General features: G+C 46.7%; 8 protein-coding genes across 9 annotated transcripts; 3 read left to right on the top strand and 5 right to left on the bottom strand.

Annotated features, from left to right (window-relative positions):
- Positions 1–957: 957 nt before the first annotated feature.
- DFL_007755 (uncharacterized protein) lies at positions 958–3,144 on the top strand (the record flags this gene model as incomplete). 2 transcript variants are annotated; one of them, XM_067637387.1, is made up of 1 exon in its annotated part: positions 958–3,144. In XM_067637387.1, one exon carries the CDS (start codon positions 958–960, stop codon positions 3,142–3,144), a length of 2,187 nt encoding a protein of 728 aa, XP_067488909.1. The 2 variants fall into 2 exon arrangements, with proteins under 2 accessions (XP_067488909.1, XP_067488908.1); XM_067637386.1 differs by having other exon boundaries at positions 1,726–3,144.
- A 1,585-nt stretch (positions 3,145–4,729) lies between these two features.
- Positions 4,730–5,210, bottom strand: DFL_007754 (uncharacterized protein; the record flags this gene model as incomplete). Its single annotated transcript, XM_067637385.1, has 3 exons — positions 4,730–4,999; positions 5,093–5,101; positions 5,163–5,210. 3 exons carry the CDS (start codon positions 5,208–5,210, stop codon positions 4,730–4,732), a joined length of 327 nt encoding a protein of 108 aa, XP_067488907.1.
- An 870-nt stretch (positions 5,211–6,080) lies between these two features.
- DFL_007753 (uncharacterized protein) lies at positions 6,081–8,114 on the bottom strand (the record flags this gene model as incomplete). Its single annotated transcript, XM_067637384.1, has 7 exons — positions 6,081–6,780; positions 6,843–7,037; positions 7,092–7,305; positions 7,371–7,559; positions 7,626–7,722; positions 7,782–7,863; positions 7,945–8,114. 7 exons carry the CDS (start codon positions 8,112–8,114, stop codon positions 6,081–6,083), a joined length of 1,647 nt encoding a protein of 548 aa, XP_067488906.1.
- Positions 8,115–9,252: 1,138 nt separating this feature from the next.
- Positions 9,253–10,259, bottom strand: DFL_007752 (uncharacterized protein; the record flags this gene model as incomplete). The annotated part of the gene is made up of 5 exons (XM_067637383.1): positions 9,253–9,282; positions 9,359–9,382; positions 9,457–9,650; positions 9,750–10,104; positions 10,176–10,259. 5 exons carry the CDS (start codon positions 10,257–10,259, stop codon positions 9,253–9,255), a joined length of 687 nt encoding a protein of 228 aa, XP_067488905.1.
- A 2,906-nt stretch (positions 10,260–13,165) lies between these two features.
- Positions 13,166–16,737, bottom strand: DFL_007751 (uncharacterized protein; the record flags this gene model as incomplete). Its single annotated transcript, XM_067637382.1, has 4 exons — positions 13,166–13,471; positions 13,531–14,454; positions 14,526–14,649; positions 14,705–16,737. 4 exons carry the CDS (start codon positions 16,735–16,737, stop codon positions 13,166–13,168), a joined length of 3,387 nt encoding a protein of 1,128 aa, XP_067488904.1.
- Positions 16,738–17,475: 738 nt separating this feature from the next.
- DFL_007750 (uncharacterized protein) lies at positions 17,476–18,492 on the top strand (the record flags this gene model as incomplete). The annotated part of the gene is made up of 5 exons (XM_067637381.1): positions 17,476–17,478; positions 17,548–17,595; positions 17,687–17,825; positions 17,906–18,030; positions 18,106–18,492. 5 exons carry the CDS (start codon positions 17,476–17,478, stop codon positions 18,490–18,492), a joined length of 702 nt encoding a protein of 233 aa, XP_067488903.1.
- Positions 18,493–18,814: 322 nt separating this feature from the next.
- Positions 18,815–19,787, bottom strand: DFL_007749 (uncharacterized protein; the record flags this gene model as incomplete). The annotated part of the gene is made up of 4 exons (XM_067637379.1): positions 18,815–18,875; positions 18,941–19,343; positions 19,407–19,534; positions 19,621–19,787. The coding sequence occupies 4 exons, from the start codon at positions 19,785–19,787 to the stop codon at positions 18,815–18,817; spliced, it is 759 nt and encodes a 252-aa protein (XP_067488902.1).
- Positions 19,788–21,619: 1,832 nt separating this feature from the next.
- Positions 21,620–23,857, top strand: DFL_007748 (uncharacterized protein; the record flags this gene model as incomplete). Its single annotated transcript, XM_067637378.1, has 8 exons — positions 21,620–22,061; positions 22,143–22,891; positions 22,949–23,032; positions 23,096–23,125; positions 23,188–23,240; positions 23,317–23,438; positions 23,581–23,651; positions 23,852–23,857. 8 exons carry the CDS (start codon positions 21,620–21,622, stop codon positions 23,855–23,857), a joined length of 1,557 nt encoding a protein of 518 aa, XP_067488901.1.
- Positions 23,858–24,293: the final 436 nt, after the last annotated feature.

The raw sequence follows: 24,293 nt of genomic DNA, 5'->3' as shown, positions 1-24,293 counted from the left end.
TGCCAGGAATCAACCTCCTTTCAGCTGCTGGCACCCCAAATTTCGGCGCTTACCCTTCCTCCATTTTTCTTTCTTTTTGACGAGAACGTGCAAGTAAGAACAAACGAGCGAGTGCGAACGAGAGAACTTTACTCCTTTGCTGCTCATGAACTGGGGCGTGGGCATTTTAACCATTCTAACCCGAAATAATTGCATACACAGGCGTGCGTGGGAAAGAAAAGAAGGCTTTGAACGGTGAGAGACATTCTCGTCTGCCGATATTTTCTTATTCCCGGCGTCGTCCTTTTACTGGTGTTCCGGCCCCAATTTTCTACCCGTCGTCACCCACTTTTTTCCCCTTCCCTTCCTTGCTTGCCTGCTTGCTTGCCTGTACCGCCGTCTCGTCCAGTCCAGCTTGCCTGCCTGCCTGCTGCTTCTTAATTATACATATTATCCAATCCTTCCAATCGATTGACGACCGCACACACACTCCTTCTGATTCGATTCTGTTCTGTGCTACCTTTTTGAATTTCCACAATCCGTTTGAATCAAACCAAAGATCCTTCCTGGACAAAAGAGGGCTGACTTCCGACCGTGCCTGATTTTATTTTATTTTTTAGTGCTTTGACATTTGACAAAGATAGAAGAATAAGAGCGCAAGAAGAAAGAGGTCTTGTTCTGTCACATTGGTTTCACATTTTACACCCACGTTTGGACGACATAAGGAACTTTTCCACCGACCTTCTCCGACGACCTCCCACAACCATTCTAACCATCACCATCACTAGTCAACCAGCCGACTAAAATATTACAACCAACCGAATCTCGACTTGAAAAAAATCCATGCACTGCCGGAGGGGCATCATCTTGAGACATATTAAGCATCGACACTAGTAGACGCGTGGGATTCACGCGTAATCGCATTTCATCCTTCAGTTTCCCCCTTCTGCGTTGTATCACCATCCCAAGATATTCCAGATGGAAGGACCGACAAAATCGACGGCTTCGGCCATGCCGGTTCATCCAACTGTTACAAATGCATTCAAACCTGCTGCCGACAGCTTCAGATACTTCTCTCCCAATTCCAGTCCCGACAGTGTAAAGAATGGTGGCAGGTCGAGATCCTCGTCGACATCGCCAAGCGCAAAGAAAGCCTCTGCTCTCCAGGAAATCTCTGCCAATATCAAAGATGTCCGACCGCCTCAGCAGCAAAACTTCAAATTTAAGCCTCCGACCACTTCTAACCCCTCTCCTTCTAAGAATGCTTCACTACAGGACAAGATGCCACCTCCACCTAGAGGTTCCTTGAAGAATAACGTCAATCTGCCACCGCCTGCTCGACCTAATTTTACAAATATCTCCCCGACCAAAAGACCCCCTTTGTCTGTCTTCAGTACATCTTCGCATACTAGAAAATCATCATTGGGGGCATTGGCTCCAGTTTCGGCGTCGGTGAACAAGGAAAACCTGCTTCCCGACGAGCAGTTACTTCATGATGCATTGATCAAGGATCTTACCGGTCTCAGCCCAGAAAAGCCCACCAAGGCCGCTGCGCCCCTCCCGCCCCCCGCTGTAACTGTACCAAAGCCCGTCGAGAAGAAGGTCAAGGAGACAAAGTCTAGAGCCGCACCCCCTACCTTTAGTGTCGGCCCGACTCCCACTGATACCCTCCCTGATCCATCCGAACTTCCCATCCCTGAAGATGATGGAACAAAACCACATTATAGTTATGCCAATCTCATCGGTATGGCTTTGATTCGGGCACCCGGTCGAAAACTCACACTCGCCCATATCTACAAATGGATCTCGACACATTTTACATTTTACAAGTCGGCGGACTCGGGTTGGCAAAATAGCATTCGGCACAACCTCAGCTTGAGCCAAAAGTTCATTAAGGTCGAGCGCCCGAAGGATGACCCGGGCAAGGGAAACTACTGGACAATTGCAGAGGGATATGAATATGAATTTATCAAGATGAAGACTCGACGGGGGTCGGCGATTGTCAACAGCACTGTTGCAAGGAAGAAGTCATCGCAGGATCTGACGGCATCAATCAAGAAGGAAGACCTCCCAGTTGTCAAGGCCGAGCCATTGCCAAAACCCATTGACCAATTAGCAGTTCCTGCGACTGACGATTTCCCCACCATTTCGTCAGACGCCACTATCGATGAGGCCACCCTGGAACCCGATTACCAGGGACTCACATCTCAGGCGGATTTCATTGGTGATTCATTCGCATCGCTTTTCGAAGAAAGTTTACCGATCCCCAATTCTCTTCTTTCTGAAGCATTGGCACCTGCACCATCATCACCACCTATCATGCACTCTTCGCCGCCAATTACACGGCGCCCCAGGTCGCCTGGCGCTGATCGTTTATTCTCATCATCGAAAACAACTAAGAGAAAGAGACTTTCTGGAGGTCATGATATGGATGATAGCGGATACTTCTCGGGTTTGGATTCGTCGGTTACCAGACATAAGACTGGTATGGGACCGCCGAAGAAGATTCGAAGGGGTCGTGCTGAGGAGGAACTTGCCCGCATTCGTAGCTCTTCGGCTGCATTAGAAAGCCCCGTTCCACGTATGGGTGGTAGGTCACCTATGCTTCCTGGCTCGTCGTCGCCTCTACGAGCCTATGATCGCAATCATAAGCCAGCATTGGCTCCAAAGACTCCTATCTCTGCTGTCAAAGCGATCTCCAAACCACCGGCCTCGGCCAGCCCAGGTGCCAACCTAAGAATGCATCGTAATCTTGTCAGAAACCTTGTGGGCTCGCCCATCAAAGGCATGGAGCTCCTTAGCGACGAACCATCCTGGATGCAAAGCTGGGATTTCGGTGGGAACGATACCGCTTGGGATTCGAATATGTTTCAGTCGTGGGAACAATGGGTAGAACCTGCCGAACCTGGCTTGGTTGAGGATCTTGATAACTACTTTGATACCTCCTTCTTCCAGTCACCAGTCCGAGACCCAAGCCCCAAGCGCTTGGATAAGAAGGTCCCAACGACTAACATTTTCGAAGACTTGGAGCCGGCTAGCGATGATATGCCTGCAGTTGCGTCCAAGGCTATCGATATTGTCGCAGCTATGAGACAAGGTGCTGAGAAGATTAGATCCGTCACCGAGCGGCCTGGGATGTCCCGGGCTGCCTCGCTCAAGTTCTAATCGCCCACCCTCTTTCGAGGACGCCTGATGATTCCGACGAGACACTGACACAATATCCTCACGCCTTTCATTTCCATTCGTCTTGAATGCATTCCGAACACCTTTGGGACTCTGAAGTTTGTCCAGAGTCAATGAACTGAACGACTTTAACTCGACACACGCCTCTCTCTCTCTCTCTCAACTTGGATATTTTCTAAACCTCTCTTCTCTTTGCTTAGCACACTGTGCAATACCCCCTTTCGTACATTCTGGGACACTTGTTTACTTTTTTATCTTTGGTCATGCATTGCATTCACAAACCGCATTCATGTTGTCTTCTTCCCTAGAGTGGCAAAAAAAGAAGGGTGGTGAAATTCCGGTTTCCTTCTTGCTCATCTCTTCGTCATAGCGATCTTTGTAACTTCGATATTATTTGCTTTCAACTTTTTGCTTTATTATTGGGTGGTTTCAACCATAGAAACATTTGTATTCCGAATCAAGGTAAGGTATGTTTTAAGTCTTTGAATCGGTTTTTTGCTTCCAGCTTTTATTTCTATTTCTATTTCCCATCCTCTCTTCAAAGCCTTTATTCATGTTCCTTTCTAGTATATATGTTTTTCCTCCAACCATCCTATAATGCTCTTTTTTGTATAACTGGTAATATCTCTTTTTTTTTTGGTATACATATCCAACGTACGTACGACGAGATCGATGCCTACCGCCACGTTCCTTTGGTTTTTTTTTTCTTTTTCTAATATCTTTTTGCCGATCTATTGACCATTTATTTGTCCTTCGTCGTTGAGCCTGTTTGCTGTTCTCTGTCCTTTATTGATATTGCTATCCTTGTTTTTATATGCAGGAGCTTTAGGAGAAACCAAAATCATGTTGGCTTGTTCTTGTCCTTTTCTTTCAAAGAAGAAATAGTCCTGTAACCATATAAGAAGCTCTTCTCTCTATCTTTGCTCCTCTCTATCTTTGCTCCTCTCTATTTTTGCTCCTCTCTATCTTTGCTCCTCTCTATTTTTGCTCCTCTCTATCTTTGCTCCTCTCTATCTTTGCTCCCCTCTCTATCGGCAACTTTCGTGGGACCTTTTTTCATTTTGGAATAAAGGAATTGTTCATGAATCTTTTTTTGGGACATTTTTTTGTATTTAGCTAGAAATCTCAAATACCAAAAACAGATCAAAATTTATATATCCATTCCTCCATTAATCGATTGAATCAATTTTGGCCGAAAGGAAATAGGTACGAGTATATGAAAAGTTGTTGCTTGTAGCTACGTTTAACCGTTACGACAAAAGGTCTGCAATCGGTATCTGACTATTTGAAAACCGTTCTAGGCACGTTAGGCCACAGGGTCCTCCATGATGGATCATCGTAGAAGAACTTGGAGGGGAAGGTGGAAGGGGGAAGAGAGAGAAATAACCTCCATTCCCTGAGTTCAGATATTAGACGTACACCAGGGATCGTAACAATGCACCCAACATTCCCCGCCATCGCTGGAACCCAACCAAAAAAAATAAATTAATTAATACCATAAAAAAGTACGTAGATACCATGCTATCTAAAGGCCCCTACTACCATCACCACAAATGTGTGAACGCTATCACGTCTTAACCTTCACCTCCTCCTCACCGACTATAATAGTCCCAACCCCACTACCACCTTTCCTTCCATTCCCCGACGAAAGAAACCGTACAGGAGCTTGGTTATAAATCGGCCATGGAGGGACAACAACCAAGAACGCGAGTCCCGTTCCAGCGAGGCAGATGTATAGCGTATATACGATGTTTTGGGAGACGAAACCGGCGAGGAAGCCAACGATTGCAGAGACGGTAAGGGTGTAAGTTGCTATTTGTTCGGCGAGTTTTTGGCCCTGGGTATTTTTGTTTTTTCAATTTAGTATAAAGAATTGATAAAAAATAGATTCATTTATATATATATTTAATGGACGGTGGGTTGTATTTACCTGGAAGTCCTGTGAGAAAGATGTGGTTAGCTTCATGCTATTTAGCTTATGAAGGAAGGAAGGAGCCTACAATGAATCCATCGACGATGGTTTGGAATTGATCTTGAATTGCCTCCATGGTAGTAAAGTAAAGCTTCCCAGCGCCCGGTCTAAAGGTCTAAACAAAGTTTGGGGAAAGTCGGTAGTCGTGTGGATCTGGCGATGCAGAAGTTCGCGAAGCTTGTGGTGCGGCGAAGGGCGAAGGGCTGGTTGGGTTATGTGTCCAGAAGCAGCCAATCGGCGGTTGCAATTTGGACATCCGGTCCAACACATCCAGACCCCCGGCGATAATTGAGGCCTGAATGGTATTTAGTAATTAAGACTAAAATCGTATACTTGATAATATATTTTAGGTAAGTAAAAACGCTAAATTTAATCACTGTAGTTAAGTGTAAATTGATATCTACAAGTATAATGTAAAAAAAAAGTGTCAAAAAAGAAAAGGGGGAACAGGATCGTAATAAGAAGGAGAAGAAGAAATAAAATTTCAGTTGAACAAAGCGAAGAAACTTTAAGAGGACGATCGGAATTGGTATCCTGTATCCCGCTGCCTTTAATAAAAATAAAAGCCGCTACCATATTGCAGTAATTGCAGAAGCCATCGAAAGATTATTACAAACATACATTGCAGGCGTGAAACGAAAGCATTTCAGAGACGTTAGGAAAGAAGCATAGGCAAAAAGAGGACGTGAGAAGCTGTATGAAGAAAGTTAATAGGACGCCGGGGGGTCTGTGGGAAAGAAGAATCAAGGTAGAACGCCATTGGTAGCATGAGAAAAAAGATGAAAAATAACAAAGAAATGAAACCAGCCTTCTTCCGAGGTGATAAGGTGAAGAAGAAAAAAAATAAATAAATAAACCAACCGAATCATGAGACGGGGTATTGTGCGTCGCTCAACGACATCTATGGTGGCCGAAACGAAGGCCTAGTAAAGATAACTTCGAGCATTTATCTCCTCCACTCTCTTGCTCGCTCCCTATCTCTCTCGCGTTCCCTCTCGCGTTCCCTTTCTCTATCCCTCTCCCTGTCTCGGTTTCTATCCCCACCACCGCCCCCTCTACCACCGCCGCCGCCGCCCACGCTACCTCTTTCGTCTCTTCGTCTCTCGTGACCATCTCTCCAATCCCTATCATCCCTTGGCTGCCGATCATCTCTCGGCGGCCTGCTACCATCGCTCCTATACGAGGGGATATATGTATCGGTTTTGTCTTTCCCTCCTTTACCCTGTCTTCCGTGCCCATGCCCACCAGCACCTCCTTCAGGTGGGGGTGCCCTCACATCCCTTGTTTCTCCTCTCTCACCGTCCTTTTGCCATGCTGGCCGTCTACCACCAGGTGGAGGAGGTGGCGGCCTGACATGCCGTCCATTACCATTCATATAAGGTGCCGGTATTTCTCCATTCCAATCGACCGACGGTCCAACCCCAACAGTTCCACCCGCAGGTGCAGCAGGTGGCAATGGCCTCTGGCCTCCCTTCTTACGGCGATCAAGTTCGTGGCTGTCTTCAAATTCGGGAAGGTCGGATGGTCTAGAAGGACGTGGGTCAACTTTAAAATATTCGTGTTCCAAGGCGTCCATGGCGTTTATGCGGGTACGGGGGTCGAGTTTAAGAAGTTCCGATAAAAGTGCGACACCGGAACTTCCGAGTCTATTACACGTGATCAAATTAGTTACCCAATTGATCGAAAGCAAGACAATCAAATAACTCACATATTAAACTGCGCCTCTAAAGTACGATGGTGGTTGCCAAAGGTCTTGACAAGCCTCGCATCAGGGAGTCTCTCCCACCCCGGCATGTTTCTCTCATTCGGCGAGCCGCAAAGTTGGAAGATAAGTTCGATTTGATGTGTATCGCTGTTTCCGGTCAAAATTGGTCTCCCTTTCTTCATCTCTGCGAAGACACATCTGGTATGCAGTGTTAGTACATATTTGTCTAGGTGCAGAGAAAGACGGCTTTACCCGACTCCCCAGATGTCAACCGCTGCAGTGTAGTTTCGTTCTCCAAGGCATAATTCCGGCGCGCGGTACCATCTTGTTACAACGTTGCCAGTGTACTGCCTCATCGCAACACCACCCCCAGATCCAGGGGTCGGAGCTGGCTCGTCAAATCGTCTTGCTAATCCAAAGTCTGCAATTTGTAGAATGCCTTTGTTGCTGATGAGCAAGTTGGCGGCTAAGATATATTTCCCGTGTTAGCGGAGGAAACATATAACTGGCAAGTAGGTTCATTCGTTGTACCTTTAATGTCTCGGTGTAGAATGTTGTTATTGTGGAGGTACTTGATACCATCAAGAAGTTGAAGCAGAAAGCATTTAATCTGAGGCTCGCTTAGATTGACTTGGGGATTCTCAAGCAAACCCGAAAGGTCGTAATGCATATATGGAGTAACCATCATTATGACCCCTCGTTTCTGCCCATCCTTCCCTCCTGTTCGATGGATAAATATTAGCTATCAGGGTACCTCGATCACTCGAATGCCGGGGGCAGCCGTACTCGTCGGTTTGTCTACTGCCATCTCTAATAGCGGGATCACATTTTTGTGTCGCAGTTGTTTTAAATACTTGATTTCTCGAAGCGCAGTAATTGGGAACTGTTTCCAGACATGTTAGTTAGAAATCGATACCAACTCCGGGGAGTTATTTCACATACCCCTTCTTTCTCATTAGTGACAGTGAATTGCTTCATTGCAACCATTGCCCCAGTCCTAGTATCCTCGGCTTTGTACACCAACCTACAATTCCCCAAATCGTTAGATCTCTTTTTCTTCTTCCTATTCCTCTCCGCCAGTTCATAACGATGGTGGGGGCCTTACCCAAATGTCCCTTCTCCAAGCTTGTTAATCTGTCTATAAACCGCACGCGACGAGCATCCCCGAAATTTATGTGTTCCAGGATGCCGTGGGTCTTGTATTGACGGTCGTTTTGAAGGTGTAGGACGCTCGGCGACCGGGGAATCCGGCGCACGACGCTTTGAGGGCATCATGCCCTGTGGTGTCCTGTGAGAATCCACCTTTGAAGAATACAGACGGTGATTGGGCCAGCTGGCCGGGATTGGTGAATGCGATTAGGAAGTTATTGAAGAAGCAAACGTGGGGTCTTGAAGCTTTTTTTGGTGGCTGGAGTGATGCCAATGACGCGAAGGGACCAGGGGTTAACGGCCTGTGGCTTTTGATGGATTCAACGTCCAGGGCCGAGAAGGCGACGGAGGTGAGGCTGGTGATTACGATGCCGATGATAACATGCTTGGTGAAGCCGGAGATGGAAGTGTCGATGAGGCCGGATGGATGGAAGGATGGGGGTTGGAAAGGATGAAGTTTGATGGCGATGATGTTGTTGATCGAGGTGGATCTATAACAACCACATGGAAGCCAAGAAACCTCATTCTTGGCAGAAAAACAGGTACACTGAAGTCCGCCCGCCAAAATCCAACGGCTGGCAACTCCCACATTGCACTGTATCCCATTACAATACCGCAGAATGTATATTAATGTTTGTCTCGTACCTAATGTCTGAATTCGATAAGCCACAGAAATATTAATGGCTGTGGCCTATCGTTATATGTAGGTATTTTCCTCGTTCATATACTATACTACTACGATACCGAATCAATATTCGGGCATTACATCATGATATCAAAAGGCAACCCTGCTATTGGACAAACAGATATCGACTAGGGGTATACGTATACTTGCATGCTACAAGGAGAAAATTAAGCCATACATGATTAGCTTCACGACAATAATTACTAAAGTTGAGTAGCTTATGGAATGTGCGACCAAGGTGCTGATTGATGATTCCCCAAGAGAAATCTAATCTTTATTCGAGAATCCTCCATTGCGACTCCACAAGGCTTATATGGAGTAAACCCGGATCCTAAGGAGTCTAGTATCGAGGGTGAAAGAAATAGGGTCTTTTGGTCGGTGGTGAAAGATTATAATATTAATATAATATGGGGTGGCCATATGGATTGATAATCTATTTTGATCAAGCCTATGTTATTCAACCATGAAAGGACAGCAAGGATTCAAATAGACTCGGCGACTTGATAAATATTGGATCAGGACTTAACCCGGACGACAAATTGGCCCTCGACTCTAGAATCTTCAAAACATCGCCCACCACTATTCATATCCAACAAATATCAACTTTGTCTGTATACATTGCACATGCTCGAATTTGGTGGATGTATGGTATGTCAATACTTAGTCTCGAGGCGTCAATACTTACAGTATCAGCAGTTCCAGTATCGCACTACCCAGAAAACTTCTAGTTAGTCTATCCTTCACAATTTCGACCATATTTAGATAGTAAACGTCTAAGCCCACCAAGGTAGCACTAGGAGGAGCCCTGGCCGCCGCCATCTGATACAACCTCCTATACTTCGCCGCCTCCTCAGTATCAACCAACTTAACACCACTCGTTGCCAAAAACGCCCTCTTCCTCAAAGCCTCATTCAACTCAAACACCTCGGTCCCATAAATAACCTCTGGGTAGAGATTATTCTTAAACTGCTTCGTCCCTTGCCCGGTTCACCAGCAAATAAGTCAACAGCAGCCCATCATGCATTACATTACCACAAAATTCTGATATCAAATATGTAGTAACGTAAAAATCTCACTCCTAAACCCCCCACCACTCGGCGACTGTCCCGAATCAATCTCATACTGCAAGCCCAACTGTACCGCAAACCTCGGGAACGTCACTGTCCCCGCCGTCCCATAATTCGGATTAATCCCACTAACCCCACCAATCAAAAAGCATATCTCAGTCAGATCAAGCAATCGAGAGTATACAAGCGCAGACATTGATGCCGCAGCATTAATCTCTGCTTCTGCGGTGGTGGTATGACAAACTTCGCCGGTGGCGGTACAGTATACTCTTGGACAACGCGGGGAAAGACCGGGAACTGTGATGTTGATGCCGTAGAGGGAGGGAGTGTAGTTCTTTAGGAAAGCGTCGGCTTCGGGGTTGAACTGTCGATGAGGTGGGTTAGCTAGCCTAATTCCAACCAGGTATGTTTAGGAATGAGAAGAGAAATAATTACCATTGCAACAATTATAACCTTCGGCTTGATGATGTCCGATGAGCCATCACTTCTTCCAGGAGGAGCACTGTGTCTTTGTCTCATTGCACGAAGCTCCTCGGCTCCGTATTTAGTAATATATCGACTACTACGTTGCCGAAAGAAAGAGGTTGAGAAAATAATTTCCTATGGTGCTCAACTGAGAAAGTACATAAGTAGGTATATGATTTTAAGACCAGTCTTCTGCACGGCCGGTCTCATAGACATCCGTGGCATTCAATATCAATAATACCTCCGTCTCGTTCCTAGACAAACTAAAACACCGTACCAGTCTCAGCAGTATTTCGACTCCCCCAGCTCTGACTTCTCGTGTTGAGCCCTCCCAAAATACAACAGCATCACCATATTGACACCCAAACTGCCATGAAGCAATATATAACCTTCCAAACGCAATGACGCCGTGAGACGTCATCGACTGATCTCAGTTAGTCTCATTTCCTGAAAATATTACCTCCAAGAAAAATCTACTAAGAAAACTCCCTTAAAAACTACTAGGTAAGTACTTAGCTACTTAAACACCGATAAACACCCCAACGTCGTACAAAAAAAAAAGAGCCTACCCGCCCATGCATATTGCATATCAAGTAACTGCCCAATCTAGTGATCTGTGTAACATGGTCCCCCTCTGCCCCCAACCTCATCAAAAGAAAGAATATGACCGGGTATGATTGTGTAACCCAAGTTCAATTACATACGGGATCGGATTGTCACAATCTAATCCGGCATGTTCTTGGGTAACCCTTCTAATAATCAGTTCGACTGAATTGATCAACATAAAAAAGGGTCTTGGTTTACAAGATGCAACAATGGCATATCCCAGTCCCAGACAATCAGAATCGGGGATAGCTATATGTGAACTTTTCTTTTTTAAGGGGAAGCTAGCATTCCCCGTAGCTATCATGACAGCTGCCCGACTCTCTCCGTTAGAATGCACCCTCAGGCCCCTCGTCTCCAACATGCAAGCCCCTAGTCCACCAGACTAACTACTTACCAACTCAGCCCCCAATGGCAATTGACTTTAATTTTTCACGCCGCAAATGGTAATCGTTGAAAAGAGGAAATACAACATCTTCCCAACGCACATACGTGTGTATTATATTCCAGATAACCTTATAATATTAAAACCATTCATAGTCTAGTTTCGTAATTCTAATCTTATAAGCTCGTAAATTTAAACAATATAAAAGAACGGTAGACTATCCAATAAAGCTTACAATCCTGTTTATATATGCGTATTTCCAGAAGCTTACTGGACATTAAGCTTACGACTCGGCCTCGAGGAAATACCACAAATCGAACCGTACATCACTATTCTCGTAAGAACCTTGTGCCGCCAAATAACCTCTAAAAAAGAATTATATCAAAGAGATTAAACAGAAAACCCAAACGTTAATTCATAACCTCATAGACTCCCCGCAGCCCTATCCGCTCGCATGCATCATGTTAATACCAATTAAACCTTTCGAACCCAAACCTTACCACCAGTAATTATACCCTCGAGGGCCCCCAAACCTCATCTTACCCACCCTCTCAAACCATCTTCTCAAAGACCCGAATATCACCAATGTACCATAATCCCAACCTCCAGAGTTCCATCACTACTCACTCCAAACCCCGCTAACCCACCGAATCCACCCCTTCACTCTAGCAGTAACCTCCTTACCCCAAAGACCGAATCCAATCCCGACCCCCCTCCAATCAATCCGGGACTCAACCAGCCCCTACGGTTTCTACATGCAAGCCACCATACGCGATTACCGTTCTCCATTCCCTTCTTCAAATGAAAACATCTACGAAAGAACAACATGGTTGAAATGGATGAGTCATAAGGGTATGCCCGAAGCGGAGGCACAGAAACATTATGTGGAGATGGTGGGGAGGTTGATGGTTGAGCATGAGGTTGAGTATGTATAGGATTGATGTGTTTGAGGGAATGATGAGGGATTGATGTAATATATTTGGCATGTTCGGATTGCTGGATGTGGTGGAAATGGTCGAAACTTCGTATTTGAGCAATTGAGATGACAGGGAAAGTTGTACGATATATAAAATGTATGATAAACTGTAAAAGTATAGACAAACTATCTTCCTGATCGATATACTCCTTCAGCGATGGTATCACGATATCCTCGAAATATTATTAATGATCGATCTAGCAGACTGACCCATATAATAAATCTCATCACCGGCTGACAAGGTAATCTACAAATCTATGAAATCTACAATCTACGTAAGTATCAAAACCTTTTCATCCACGGCCCATAATACCACATTAACATTCAACCCCCTTCTCTCGCCTTCTAAACGTGCTACGCATGAGACTCTCTCTAATAAAGTACACCACAAACCTCCACGCTAACGATACTTGGAGCAAATGATGGGGAAAACGCGTGAATACAATCGCAAGATGTCAACATCATCTATAAAAAGCGACCGCCTTGGCGAAAGAAGAAGAAAGAAGCCTATCCATGACGCCTTATCCCAGAAAAAAAAGAACCAGCCACATAACATGTTAAACGCCACCGTGTGTATAGACAGAAAGCCAGCATATCATCTAAGAATCGATGAAAACAAGAACGCCAGAATACCAGGGTTGTCTGTCTAGTATATGCCACCTAGGTAGTAGCAAGCAAGCATGCAGGAAAAAAAACGAAAAAAGCAGTAAACGCAAACAAAAACAGGAGGCAGGTTTGGGACAAAAGACTTGGAGAATATGTATGGTAAGTGGGGGACAATAGATATTCAGAATGGCCGTGTTAAGGGTTTAGGGATAAGCAAACCCAAAATGTCCGCCGGAAAGTAACATGTGTAGAAGATATGTGCCCCGCCCCAAAAACGTCCCGCTAAAATGCACGAAAAGTGGAACGCCCCCCGGGTATCGTGAGAGTGAAGCAAAAACAAAATCGTCATAGTCGTGAAAATGTAAAACAGCAGGGAAAAAAAAAAAAGGTTTAAGAGCCGAAGCTCTCTAGCTCCGCCAGGATCTCCTCCAACCGCGCTGTGTATGAGAACCGAGAGGTCGCAGCCTCTCCAAGCATGATGTCTTGCATCATGTCTTGGGAGACCGCAGCCTCCCGGTCCTCCAGCGCCTTGTTCTGGTCCTTGAACTGGCGGACCGCGACGACCAACGGGCCAAGATTGCCCTCGAGTTGGGAGCGAACCTCGACCCGAAGGTCGTATTCGCGGCAGGCGTAGGCCAGCGCGACGGTCAGATACCCGAAAGCAACGTTCAGGTGTGTCTCCTCGACACTCTCAGCCTGATTACGTCGTTAGCAAGATGAAAATTAATTACACGGAATACAGATCCAAAACTTACCAGTTCGAGGCGGTTGTGGCGCTGTCGGAAAACGCCCATTAATCCCATGATTAATGGGACGTTTTCCGACCTTTGGATGCGGAGGAGCATCCGGGCGGTTTCACTGAACTCCAACAAGTTGGATAGCAGGATGGTGGTGAGTACAAGGATGTCCACATCCTTGGAGGTGTCGATCTCCTCATTCCGACCGCTGCCCAGTTTTTTGAACTGGGCGATGCACGTCTCGACGATGCCTGTGAGGCCGTTCTTGTGGTCGGCAACCGAGGTGGAGGTGGCCGGGGCATCGTTGGTGCGATCAATGCACAGCTTGAAGACCGCGGTCTGGAGATCTTTGATGCGGGCTATCCCCCGCATCTGGGATGGGGTGTCCCACCCCAGGACCGTTGGCAGCACATCGGCCAAAACGGTCTGATGACCGGGGTCCAACCCGGCATCTAAAGCCCGATGGATGCGGGCACCCTGTGCGTAATGGCTCAGGATGGAAGCGGCCAAGACGTAGTTTGTCAAGGCCTTTCCGCTCGGTGCTGAGGTATGTCCGTTCAACGGGCCCAAGATCTCGACGAAGGTTCTAGGATCGAAGGAGCTGAAAATCAGCTTCCTTCCTTCATCTTTGCTGACATTCTTCAGCAACGTGTTGATGATCATCAACGCAACGTAACGTTGCGAGAACGATCCTGGGATATCGTCCCGGATGAATCGGCAATCCAAGAGACGATTTCGAAGCTTGCCCGTAACAAGATTGATCTGGATAGAGAGCTTGAGGACACTACTCCTCGCAAGCTCCTCCATATCCTCGTCGTTTTCGAGCATCACCTTCAGCATTTCGAACCCCCCGTTCTCGTGCATCAGCTCGACGGCGTGCCCGCTGTATCGATCCTCATTCAAGAGGATGAAGAGAGTCCACCCGTATCCTATGCGGGTGAGCTGCGAAGTAAGTTAGTATGGATACATCTACTGAACCAGGAAAAAAAAAAAAAAAAAAAAAAAAAACATACCGCGTCTTCCTCGGTCTCGAGGTTCTTGAACAGCTTGGCCGGGTAACCGTTCAATCGGAACTTGGTCGTAAACTCCTTTCCCATTTCCGTGTTGTTTGACATCCTGTATGCGATGTCAAGGATGCTAGAATATTCATTAGAGACTGAATGCCTTAAGGGATGGGAGAACGGTAACTTACCTGCTTCGGCGCGTCGGATTCTCCTTCTGCGCGTCCTCCATCAAAGCGTTGATCTCATTAAGAACACGCTGGTGACGACCCTTTTGCAAGAGTTCGTGACGGCTCAACACCTTGGGCCCATCGTCTTCCTCCTCTGGCAAATCATAGGCGGAACCCTTCTTGGTATTGGCCTTAGCGGCCTCCTTCTTCTTGTCTGCGACTTTCTTCCCTTTCTTAGCTCCTTTCTTCATATCCGCTTCGGCGGCGGCGGCGGCGGCGGCAGCAGCCATAGCTTCTTCCTTTTCGCGTCTCAAGGCTTCTTCGTAGTGTGCCTTCTTGGCTGCTTGCTTAGCTGCCTCTTCCCTCGAACGGTTAAGCTCCAACTTGTCGTCTTCTCGTTGCTCCTCTTCGGTGACTGGTTGTCTCATAGTTCTCTGAGAGACGCCGTATGATTTCTTAGCAGCTCCTTCGTTACGGAACTTAGAACGCGTCGTACGGACTCCGTAATCCGCAGCGAACATAGCGCTGTTGATTTGTGCCTGCAGGTCTGCATCCTTTTCTCTGGCGCTGCCTGGAACTATCTCGTCGGTTGCCAGATCAAACAGCTCTTCTTCAATGCTATCCTTCCTCGGCTGTCGCTTAGCCGGCTGCTTCTTAGTCTTCTTGATGGGAGCTTGTTCTTCGATCTCAGTAATACGAGATTCGATTAGTTCAGCCAAACCAGATGGCATTTCAACGGCAGATGGCTCCTTGTTCAATTTAGGAGTCTTGCCCTTCTCCGGGGAGTTCATGACGGCGTATGAAAGGTCGGCTGCGTGGTCGTAGACAAAGTCAAGTTGCTCTGGTTCGTCAGCCTCGACGGATGCTTTAGTAACCTTGTCTGTCTTCTTGGCGGTAACCTCGTTCTTCTTCTTTCCTAGATTCTTCGACAAAGTTGGGTTGGGTAAATCTGTACCCTTGGTTCCACGGTCTTGTCGCTTCTTAGCTGGCTTCTTAGCAGCTTCATCATCTGACTCCTCGGCTTTCTTTCGCTTGACTGCCGTTTCCTTCGGCGTAGGCTTTTGCTTGTTCTGGTTCTTCGGCTTAGCAACGTAATCTGATTCAGAATCTGACGAAGCTTTAGCATTTCGCTTTTCGGGTTTTGCTAGAACGGTGGTCGCGACTTTCGACGGGACCTTGTCGGGCTTGGAGGTAGTCTTCTCCATTGACTTCGTAGGTTTCGTAGCAATAGGTGCGACAGGGGCTTTTGGCCCGATAGTTCTGTCTCTAATCGGCTTGCTGTCGCTGTCGGGCTCGAGCGGGGTCGCATTAGCGGCATTTCGTCCATCAGTAGCTTTGGCATTTCGAGCTTCGGTGACGGATTTAGTAGCGGCAGGTTTTGTTTGTTGAGCTTCAGCAACGAATTTTAATGAGACGACGGTTTTAGCAACGGGTTTTGAAGAAACAGGCTTCGTCTGCGAGACGGTATCCAAGCCCTCTCCGGTGACGGCTTTCTCGGAATCGCGTTTGGCTTCCTTTGTCGGTGGTTGCTGATACGACATCGTTGTCGACTTGTTCTTGATGTTCCGCTCCGCCCGTTGTTGCTGATACTTAGCTGTAGAGGAGGAGGAAGTAGCTGTGGCCTTAGCCTTCAGAGGCTCGATGGCATCTTCCTCGGACGTCTCGATCTCGAAAACCTTGTCCTTCAGCTGCTTCTTCGGACGTTGTTGCCGATAAGTGTTAGCAGCAGTGGGTGTTGGTTTGGCTTTCTTCAAACCCCTCTCAAGAACCTCATCATCAGAAGTTTCCATATCGTATACGTCATTCTTCGGTTTCTTAGTGTTCTTAGTCAGCTTCTGTTCATAACTGGTTCTCTTCCTCTTAGCAGGATTAATTGGAGATGCAGCAGTGACGGAACCGTTCATCGAATCATTGGACTCGGTGTTGGTTGGTTTCTTCCCCTGAGGGTCGGTAGCTCCTTTCTTCTCCAGGGCTCGGGCTTTGAAGACATCGTTATATTCATCTTTAAGGCCAGCACTAGTTCGAGCGCCACGATACGATTTTCTATCTCGCATGGTTGGTGATGTGTGAAGGAGATGAGCACGAGGGGTTGCTTCTGTTTCTTCGTGATAATCAGGATGGATTGAGGGAGATGAGAGACAGCAGGGGCTAGTCGAGTGGTTGATGATCGATGGATGGATGAGAAGGTGGGATGCTTGGTTAAGAAGCAGGACGGAGAGATCGGAAGGATAATGAAAAATGTTTGCGATTGTGTTGCGAGAAGAGCTGCGATCTAGGCAAGATGATGCGCAGGTTGACGTCTTGAACGTTGGATGAAGTGTTGTTTTTTTCGCGATCACAATTGCTGATATGGGACATGAGAGATTTCCAAAATCAACGAATTAGGCGATTGCAGATGCGGAATGCAGCGATAAGGATTGGTTTCGAGGAGTGAGAAGGGATTATTCGAGACGGAGAAGCTGGCGATGATGGTTTTATCCGGTGAGAATGGACGTGATGGCGGATAAGTCGAAGGATTAAGGGTTTTGTTAATGGAGCTGATGATGAAGAGGAAGGGTGTGAGGTCGAGATGGAACAGCGACCGACGGAGAGGGAACACAGGAACACAACAAAAACAAACCTGCATCCTCGCTTATTCTTAGTATTATTGGGAGCCGCACAATGACGACAACAACACAACAACACTTTTACCCTGTCAAACATCTCGAAACGCGACCTCACTCAACTCAGCTCAATCTCTTTCCGAAAGACATCGACACGTTCCCCTTCTTTAGCTTCATCACACATCCACCATGGTACTGTCCCTCCCTTTACCATGAACTTATATTTAACATCCAGATATATCTAATATTGATATCAAACAGGGTAAACGAAGAAAAGCCATTAAGGTCAAAGGCGAAGTCAAAGAGAGTGTACGCCAGTTTCCCCTTCTTCGCCTATTCTTGCATGCTACCATCCATCCCGTCTCGAGAACCCTCAGGCTAATATAAACATCCCGACCAGCAAAAACCTCTTCCGACAGTCTTCAATTGCCTCTTCTGCAATCACGAAAGGTCCATAATCATCAAACTTGATAAAAAGAACAGTATCGGATCTCTCCATTGCAATATCTGCGGACAGACCTATCAGACTTCTATCAACTGTACGATCCACCCCTTTACTACCGCTACTACACGATATTCAATCTCTCTACATCCGAAACTAACATTGATATTATTATAGACCTCTCCGGAGCAGTAGACGTCTACGCAGACTGGGTCGACGCCGCCGATGAAGTCAAAAAGGAGCAAAGACGAGCAGCCAAACGAGGCGGGGCCTCCTCGGGTGGCGGAGGGGAATCACGAGGAGTAATGGAGCGAAGGCGTGAAAGCGACCCTGGGGAGGACGACGAAGACGATATCGACGACGATGCGGATGATTAGGATCCCTTCCGCGATGGTCTGGACGAAAACGGTAACTTTGTCAAGCCTCGAGAGGATGTTGCTCCTACGCCTGCTGCTGCTCAGAATAACCAATTTACTACTCCTCCTCCGCGTGCTTCTGTTGCTACCGCCGCTGCCGAAGGATCTGCCAATCCTCCGATCCGTTCTCGCCCTCGTTCTCAAGTTATTGATCTAGATTCCGATCCCAGCGAACACAGCAATGCCGCTGGTGAGGGTGGCGGCGGCAGGCCTGCACGTCCACCATCTGATATTTCTTCCATCAGCGACCACGGGGCCCCAAACCCTCCAGCGAGAAAACCAAGGCTTCGTGGTCCCAATTCCGCCAGGATCCCCACACCACCTTTCCTTTCTCCTTCCGAGCCTTAATATTTCTCGTTTAAAAAGGCCCTGGTATTCTTAGGTGTCTAGGGGATCGCTATTGCTACTCGATCCTGCTCTTTTGTTAGTTCTTTTTGCCCATTTCGTTTACAGGTGTCACCATGTAGTTATATCTAATCGAGGATGACCTCGAAAAAATCCGAATGAATTCACGAAACAGCATGGACAAGTATATATCTGCTGCTTCTTTCCACCGATTATTACACATAAAAGGGGGAAAGACCTGGTTTATAAAAACAAAACCAAAGAAAAGGCGCAAAAGAGAGAGAAAACCTCGCTATGACAAAAAGGGAAAAAAAGCACGGTAAAATCATTCGTCCAAAGTTCCAAAGTGTCGGTCTCCAAAGTCACCAAGTCCAGGAACGATATAGCTAAAATGACCCCCTCAATGTCAGCATGTTCCATACACAATACTTGAAAAAGATGGAAAACTCACTTCTTCTCATCCAACCCTTCATCAATAAACGCTGTAATAACCCTCAACTTCGGATACTTGCTCGCAAAGTGTTCAATCCCCTCCGGACTAGCAATCAAATTCAAAAACAAAATCCTCTCCTCCGCCACTCCCTTCTCCTTCAAAACCTGTACTGCCATACTAGCGCTCCCACCGGTAGCATTCATAGGATCCAACAACAAAACCCAACGGTCCGCGATATCATTGGGCAGTTTGTGATAGAATAGTTTTGGTTGCGCGGTTTCTTCGTCTCGTTGGATTAGGATCTTGCCGATACGGACGGAACGACAGCAGTCGCGGAGACCTTGTTCCATGGATTCGCCGGCTCGCATGATGGAGACGCCGCAGATTTTGCCTTCGAAGCGGACGCCGGCGTAGGTTCGTCCTGTAATATATATGAATTAGAGGGTGGTCAAGTAGTAGCAGTAGCGGTAATAGAGAGGTCTACCTAATGGAGTAGTGACCTCATGTTCCTTGACAGGCAAGTGATTCAATCCTTCCTCGACCAGTAACCTTATTATCCGGTTCGAGTAGAAAATGAAGTCTCCCCTCTGGGTATTCTTATCTCGAATGATCCTATCATCTTGCAGATAAAAGTCAAAAACAAAAAGACAGGGATTCAAGAAAATTCTGATATTCGATGAAATAAGATAGATACGTACGTAAGCAAAGCGATCAACTGTGGTGTCTGTGGTAAAACGTGAACAGTATCGAACTTGATCTTCCCGGAGACAGTAGCCTTCGGTTTCTCGTCTTTCTCACGGTAGGAAGGGCCAATTGGAGCGGCAGCACAACCTTCGACACCGGTGTCCGGTGCTGCCGTAGCCATTGTGTCTTTTTTGTATCCGAGTGTCGGTAGTAGATATCGATAGTCGAATATAAATATGGTCACACAGACACACACAAGCTTTTGAGGTGTAGTGTAGGACAATTGGCGAATATTCGAAGCGCAAATTCAAGGTTTTGGATGTTTGATTTTGAGACAAAATCGGTTATCGAGGAAGGGTTTTGGTCGAAACAGGCTGGTCTCGAGTGAATTATATAAAGTAATAGAAATGTTGGACAGGGGTAGTTATTGAGGGGAAGGCTGTCATGCGACAGTAATAGTGCTAGTGTCTGTTATGAGTGGGAGTAGTGGTGGTATATGGATCGGAAAAAGAGAATAGAAGTGAAGTATAAACGGCGGTGGTTGCCGAAGCTGACCTTTTTAAGCCAATTTAGGAAGCTTGCCAGCCAACGATCGGTGGCCTCCGCGATCCCTCCGTTCACACAAATCTCCCCTGCATTTACACCCAATTCACTCTTCCAATAGAAATAGAAATAGAAATAATGATTATGACCATGTATGTATAATCAACGAGGATTTGAAAGTAGAGTAAAGTACATATGACGTCGACGGGTTATTATTGGTGCCGCACTGTCTGCCGCAGGGTTCTGGACATCCCGTACCCCGTACCGTACCCGAGATATGTGTATGACAGAGCTCACTTGAGTCTTAAGGAGCCATTATTAATGGTAAACAAGTTATCAGGGACAATTCGCACTCTTGATTTGATATCTGATACATGGCTATACGATAAGATAAATTGCTTCGATAGCCATATCTGAAAGCTAAACAGATGGGGCCGATCCATGATATCCCCATCGACCTAGTAGAATTCAAGAAGGCACCCGATAACGATAACCAGGTTCAGAGCTCGAGACTGAACAGCTACCTCATAGCATACAAGGCCGTCATTAGCCGCATGCTAATGATACTTGGGTGGGGAGCTAGAGAGCTAATCCACTGGCGACCAAACAAAACGCTGGCCTTCGGGCGCCCTGCGACCCCAATCACACTCCGAATTCCCCGTGATTCGATAGCTTCCCCAATTGTATGTATTTCCTCACGACGGAGTTCGGAGGTTGGCGGACTCTTTCGCATTCTCTTCTCTCTGACTCGCTAGATCTCGCTGTGACACCGAGAGGAATGCTGACAAGCTTCCGCTCATTTATCTCTTTAAAAGGCCACGACGTCCCTTGGTGGTCGAAGGGGAGAGTATCTTTCGTCCCTTTCGCCATTCCCATCCGTGCACTTGGTGTCGCAAGATATAACCTATCAATCCCCAATTGACTTATTTTAAAGCCTAGGAAAAGTAAGTAAATTGATGATAAAGTGGTTACTTCTCTACTCTCTCTCTTCCTTTTTTTTTCATTTCATTTGATTTGTTTGTTGGTCCTTGACGTTGGTTGTGGGGAAGCTGCGAACGGAATAGCTGTGCTGCATATCCGCATCTGGTACCGCCCATAAGGTTCTCCAACAGCTCCAGTCAATTGATCAAGGCTGGCCATGCATAATATATGCGCCGGTGTGTAAATTAAATACTCAACTTCATATCGCATCGTATCAATGATACCATCAATTCCCAGGCGTTCTACAGCTATCCCGTCTTATAAGCTTGGCCTGGAGCTCTGGGTTGACGTTCCACGAGAACCACCGTCAAATCCCTCGAATTGACGTCTGTCTACTATTATCAACGACACTGTTATATGTTACACAACTTCAGTCAAATCATCAATGCGCCAGCTGGCTAACATTATCTAAGATACATCTAGGACTCCTTTCTAGTTTAAATACCCACTCACCCTCCATCCATCCATCCATCCATCCATCCATCCATCATGGCGTCCTCGGATCAAGTCCTCCAGCAGATTCTCGCTGCTGTAAACTCCCTGCAGTCCGAAAACAAGACCATTTCGGACGCCGTCTCTACTCTCACAGACCGTGTCAACCGCCTGTCGATACAAACGGCTGCTCCTCAGGCCATCACCAGCTCTCCTACCATTCAACCAATCTACAGATCTACCCTCGGTGTTTCCAGTATCGGAGAAGCTACCAGACCTAGCTCGTCTGGTACGCCCAGTGTTGAAGAATCTGCTGCCAAAGGCGAAAGTGTGACGAAGCAGAGGAGAGGTTCAATGTACGGGTCCAGGATTATCCTTACCACCTACCCTTCGCAGTCCGGGATTGATCCCATAGTTATGGACTGGGGGAACTCTGATCCCCAGAAGCGAGGTCCCGTCGTTGTGAACAGAGGAAACACTACTATTAGACGTAGAAATGGTATATACCCACCAATCCATATAAACTTAACTTGTATATCAAGCAATTGTAGGGATTTGTACTAATTATGGAACTATATAGCTATCGGAGCTCACGGAGGTAGTTACAGCTTTTACAATGCATTGGCTGTCGCCATCCAAGAATTATCCCTGGAACACAAGCCAGATTACACTAACACCGAGCCTGCCGCCCAAATTGGCCCATACCCTCAATGGGGCGACGGCAAGAAGATCGTAGCCATGGACCCCTTCGGTCATCTGGCTCCATGGCTCTACAAGGACTTCATCGAAAAAGAGAACGTTGACATCCGTCCCACTATCGCCATCACAAAAGCCCATATGCGTCTGCCAGAATTGGAACAGAGCGTGAAATCCGGCCGTCTTTCCGTCGACGGAAAGATCGTTCTCAACGAATTCGGCGAACTCGCCGTTACCAAAGTCGCTGTTGAGCCCGTATGGTATCTACCAGGTGTCGCAGAGAGATTTGGAATCGATGAGGGACTTCTCCGTCGCTCGTTATTCGAGAATACTGGCGGCTCCTTCCCTGAGTTGATTACCAGACAGGATATCAAGATTTTCATGCCACCAATTGGTGGATTGACAGTCTATATCTTTGGAGACCCAGCGAAGACCGCAGATCCTAACTGCAAACTCGCCCTACGTGTCCACGATGAATGCAATGGATCCGACGTCTTTGGCTCTGACATCTGTACCTGCCGCCCATATCTTATCTTTGGTGTCGAAGAGGCAGTCAAGGAAGCCCAGAAGGGCGGTAGCGGTGTCGTCATCTACTTCAGGAAAGAAGGCAGAGCTTTGGGAGAGGTTACCAAGGTAAACCACCACCTAGCCAGATTCAATTGAATATCGATCAGTGCTAATATCGAACAGTACCTGGTTTACAACGCCCGCAAGCGCGGCACCGACAAAGCCAGTGAATACTTCCAGCGCACTTCCAATGTCGCAGGTGTTAAGGTATGTCATATGCCACCGATTCTCCGAACCGGCGTATAGGACGGCATCTAACTGTATCTTTAGGACATGCGATTCCAAGCTTTGATGCCTGATGTAAGTATAACAAACCCTCACTATACTTTCTGAAACACCTCGTATCTAACAAGTGCACATAGATCCTCCACTGGCTCGGTATCGCCAAGATCGATAGGATGTTATCGATGTCCAAGTATGCCCTCACAAAAAAGAGTCCCGTGCTTATCACCTCGCATGCAGGCTGCTGATAACTCTTACCAATCAAACAGCATGAAGCACGACGCTATTGTCGAACAAGGCATCCCGATCCTCGAACGGGTCCCCATCCCAGACGAAATGATCCCAGCAGACAGCCGTGTCGAAATCGACGCAAAGATTCACGCCGGATACTGTAGGCTTTCCCTGTTGAGAACTCACCCCGCTTTCAGCTCCCCTCCATCAAATGCTCGCCAGGATGAACCGTCCAGGCTGCATATCCCTCCTCTATATCATAAACGGAACTTAGTGCTGACCACACCGGTTACCAAATCCAGTCACCACCGGCAAAATCCTGTCCATTGACGAACTATCCAACGTCCAGGGCCGCTCCTGGGAGGATGTTGATGTAAGTTTTTTTTTTTTTTTTTCCCTTCAATGTGCCCCGTCCTTCGCCTCCCAGTTCCTCGTCCAGTCGGAGATATTCCAACAACAATATCCACATTTATACATACGCCTTCGCCTCCCTCTACTTCCTCTCGTGATACCCTTTTTGTTAGATCTCACATGGGTACATCAATTTGCTAACTGTTCTGATAACCAATTTAGCATTAAATGCGGGATGGTCCTGCATTATGCCTTTGCCCTGCCTTGGTTCTGGCTTTTTTTTTGGGGGGTGCGTTATCTAGATACCGGCTGACCTTATGTATGCCACCCGCCGCATCGGCTGGAATGGGTCCATTTGTTGAAGGGGGCTTTTTTTTTAGACTCTCTAATCTTTTTTTTATCCTTCCTTGACCCTAGTTTTCTTTTGGTCTCAGGTCTTCTTTGGGGATTGAGTACTTTGTTTTATCCGAGGGGATCGATCGGTTATTTTCTTAAGAGGTATTATTATTCTTCCTTTTGTACTTTTACAGCTGATATAACCCATAGGCAACTGTGGGAGGATATGTGTATTTTTCGATTAGATATCGAAAGAAAGAAAGGAGAAATAAAGAATCAAATTCTGACCAACTTGTTGACACATTAAGAAGCTAAGCTAAAGCTAAGT

This window comes from Arthrobotrys flagrans (genome assembly GCF_004000055.1).
Source record: "Arthrobotrys flagrans strain CBS H-5679 chromosome Unknown unitig_8, whole genome shotgun sequence".
NCBI lineage: Eukaryota > Fungi > Ascomycota > Orbiliomycetes > Orbiliales > Orbiliaceae > Arthrobotrys > Arthrobotrys flagrans.
Note: the sequence above shows the minus strand (reverse complement) of the source record. Positions and strands in the feature narration are given on the sequence as shown.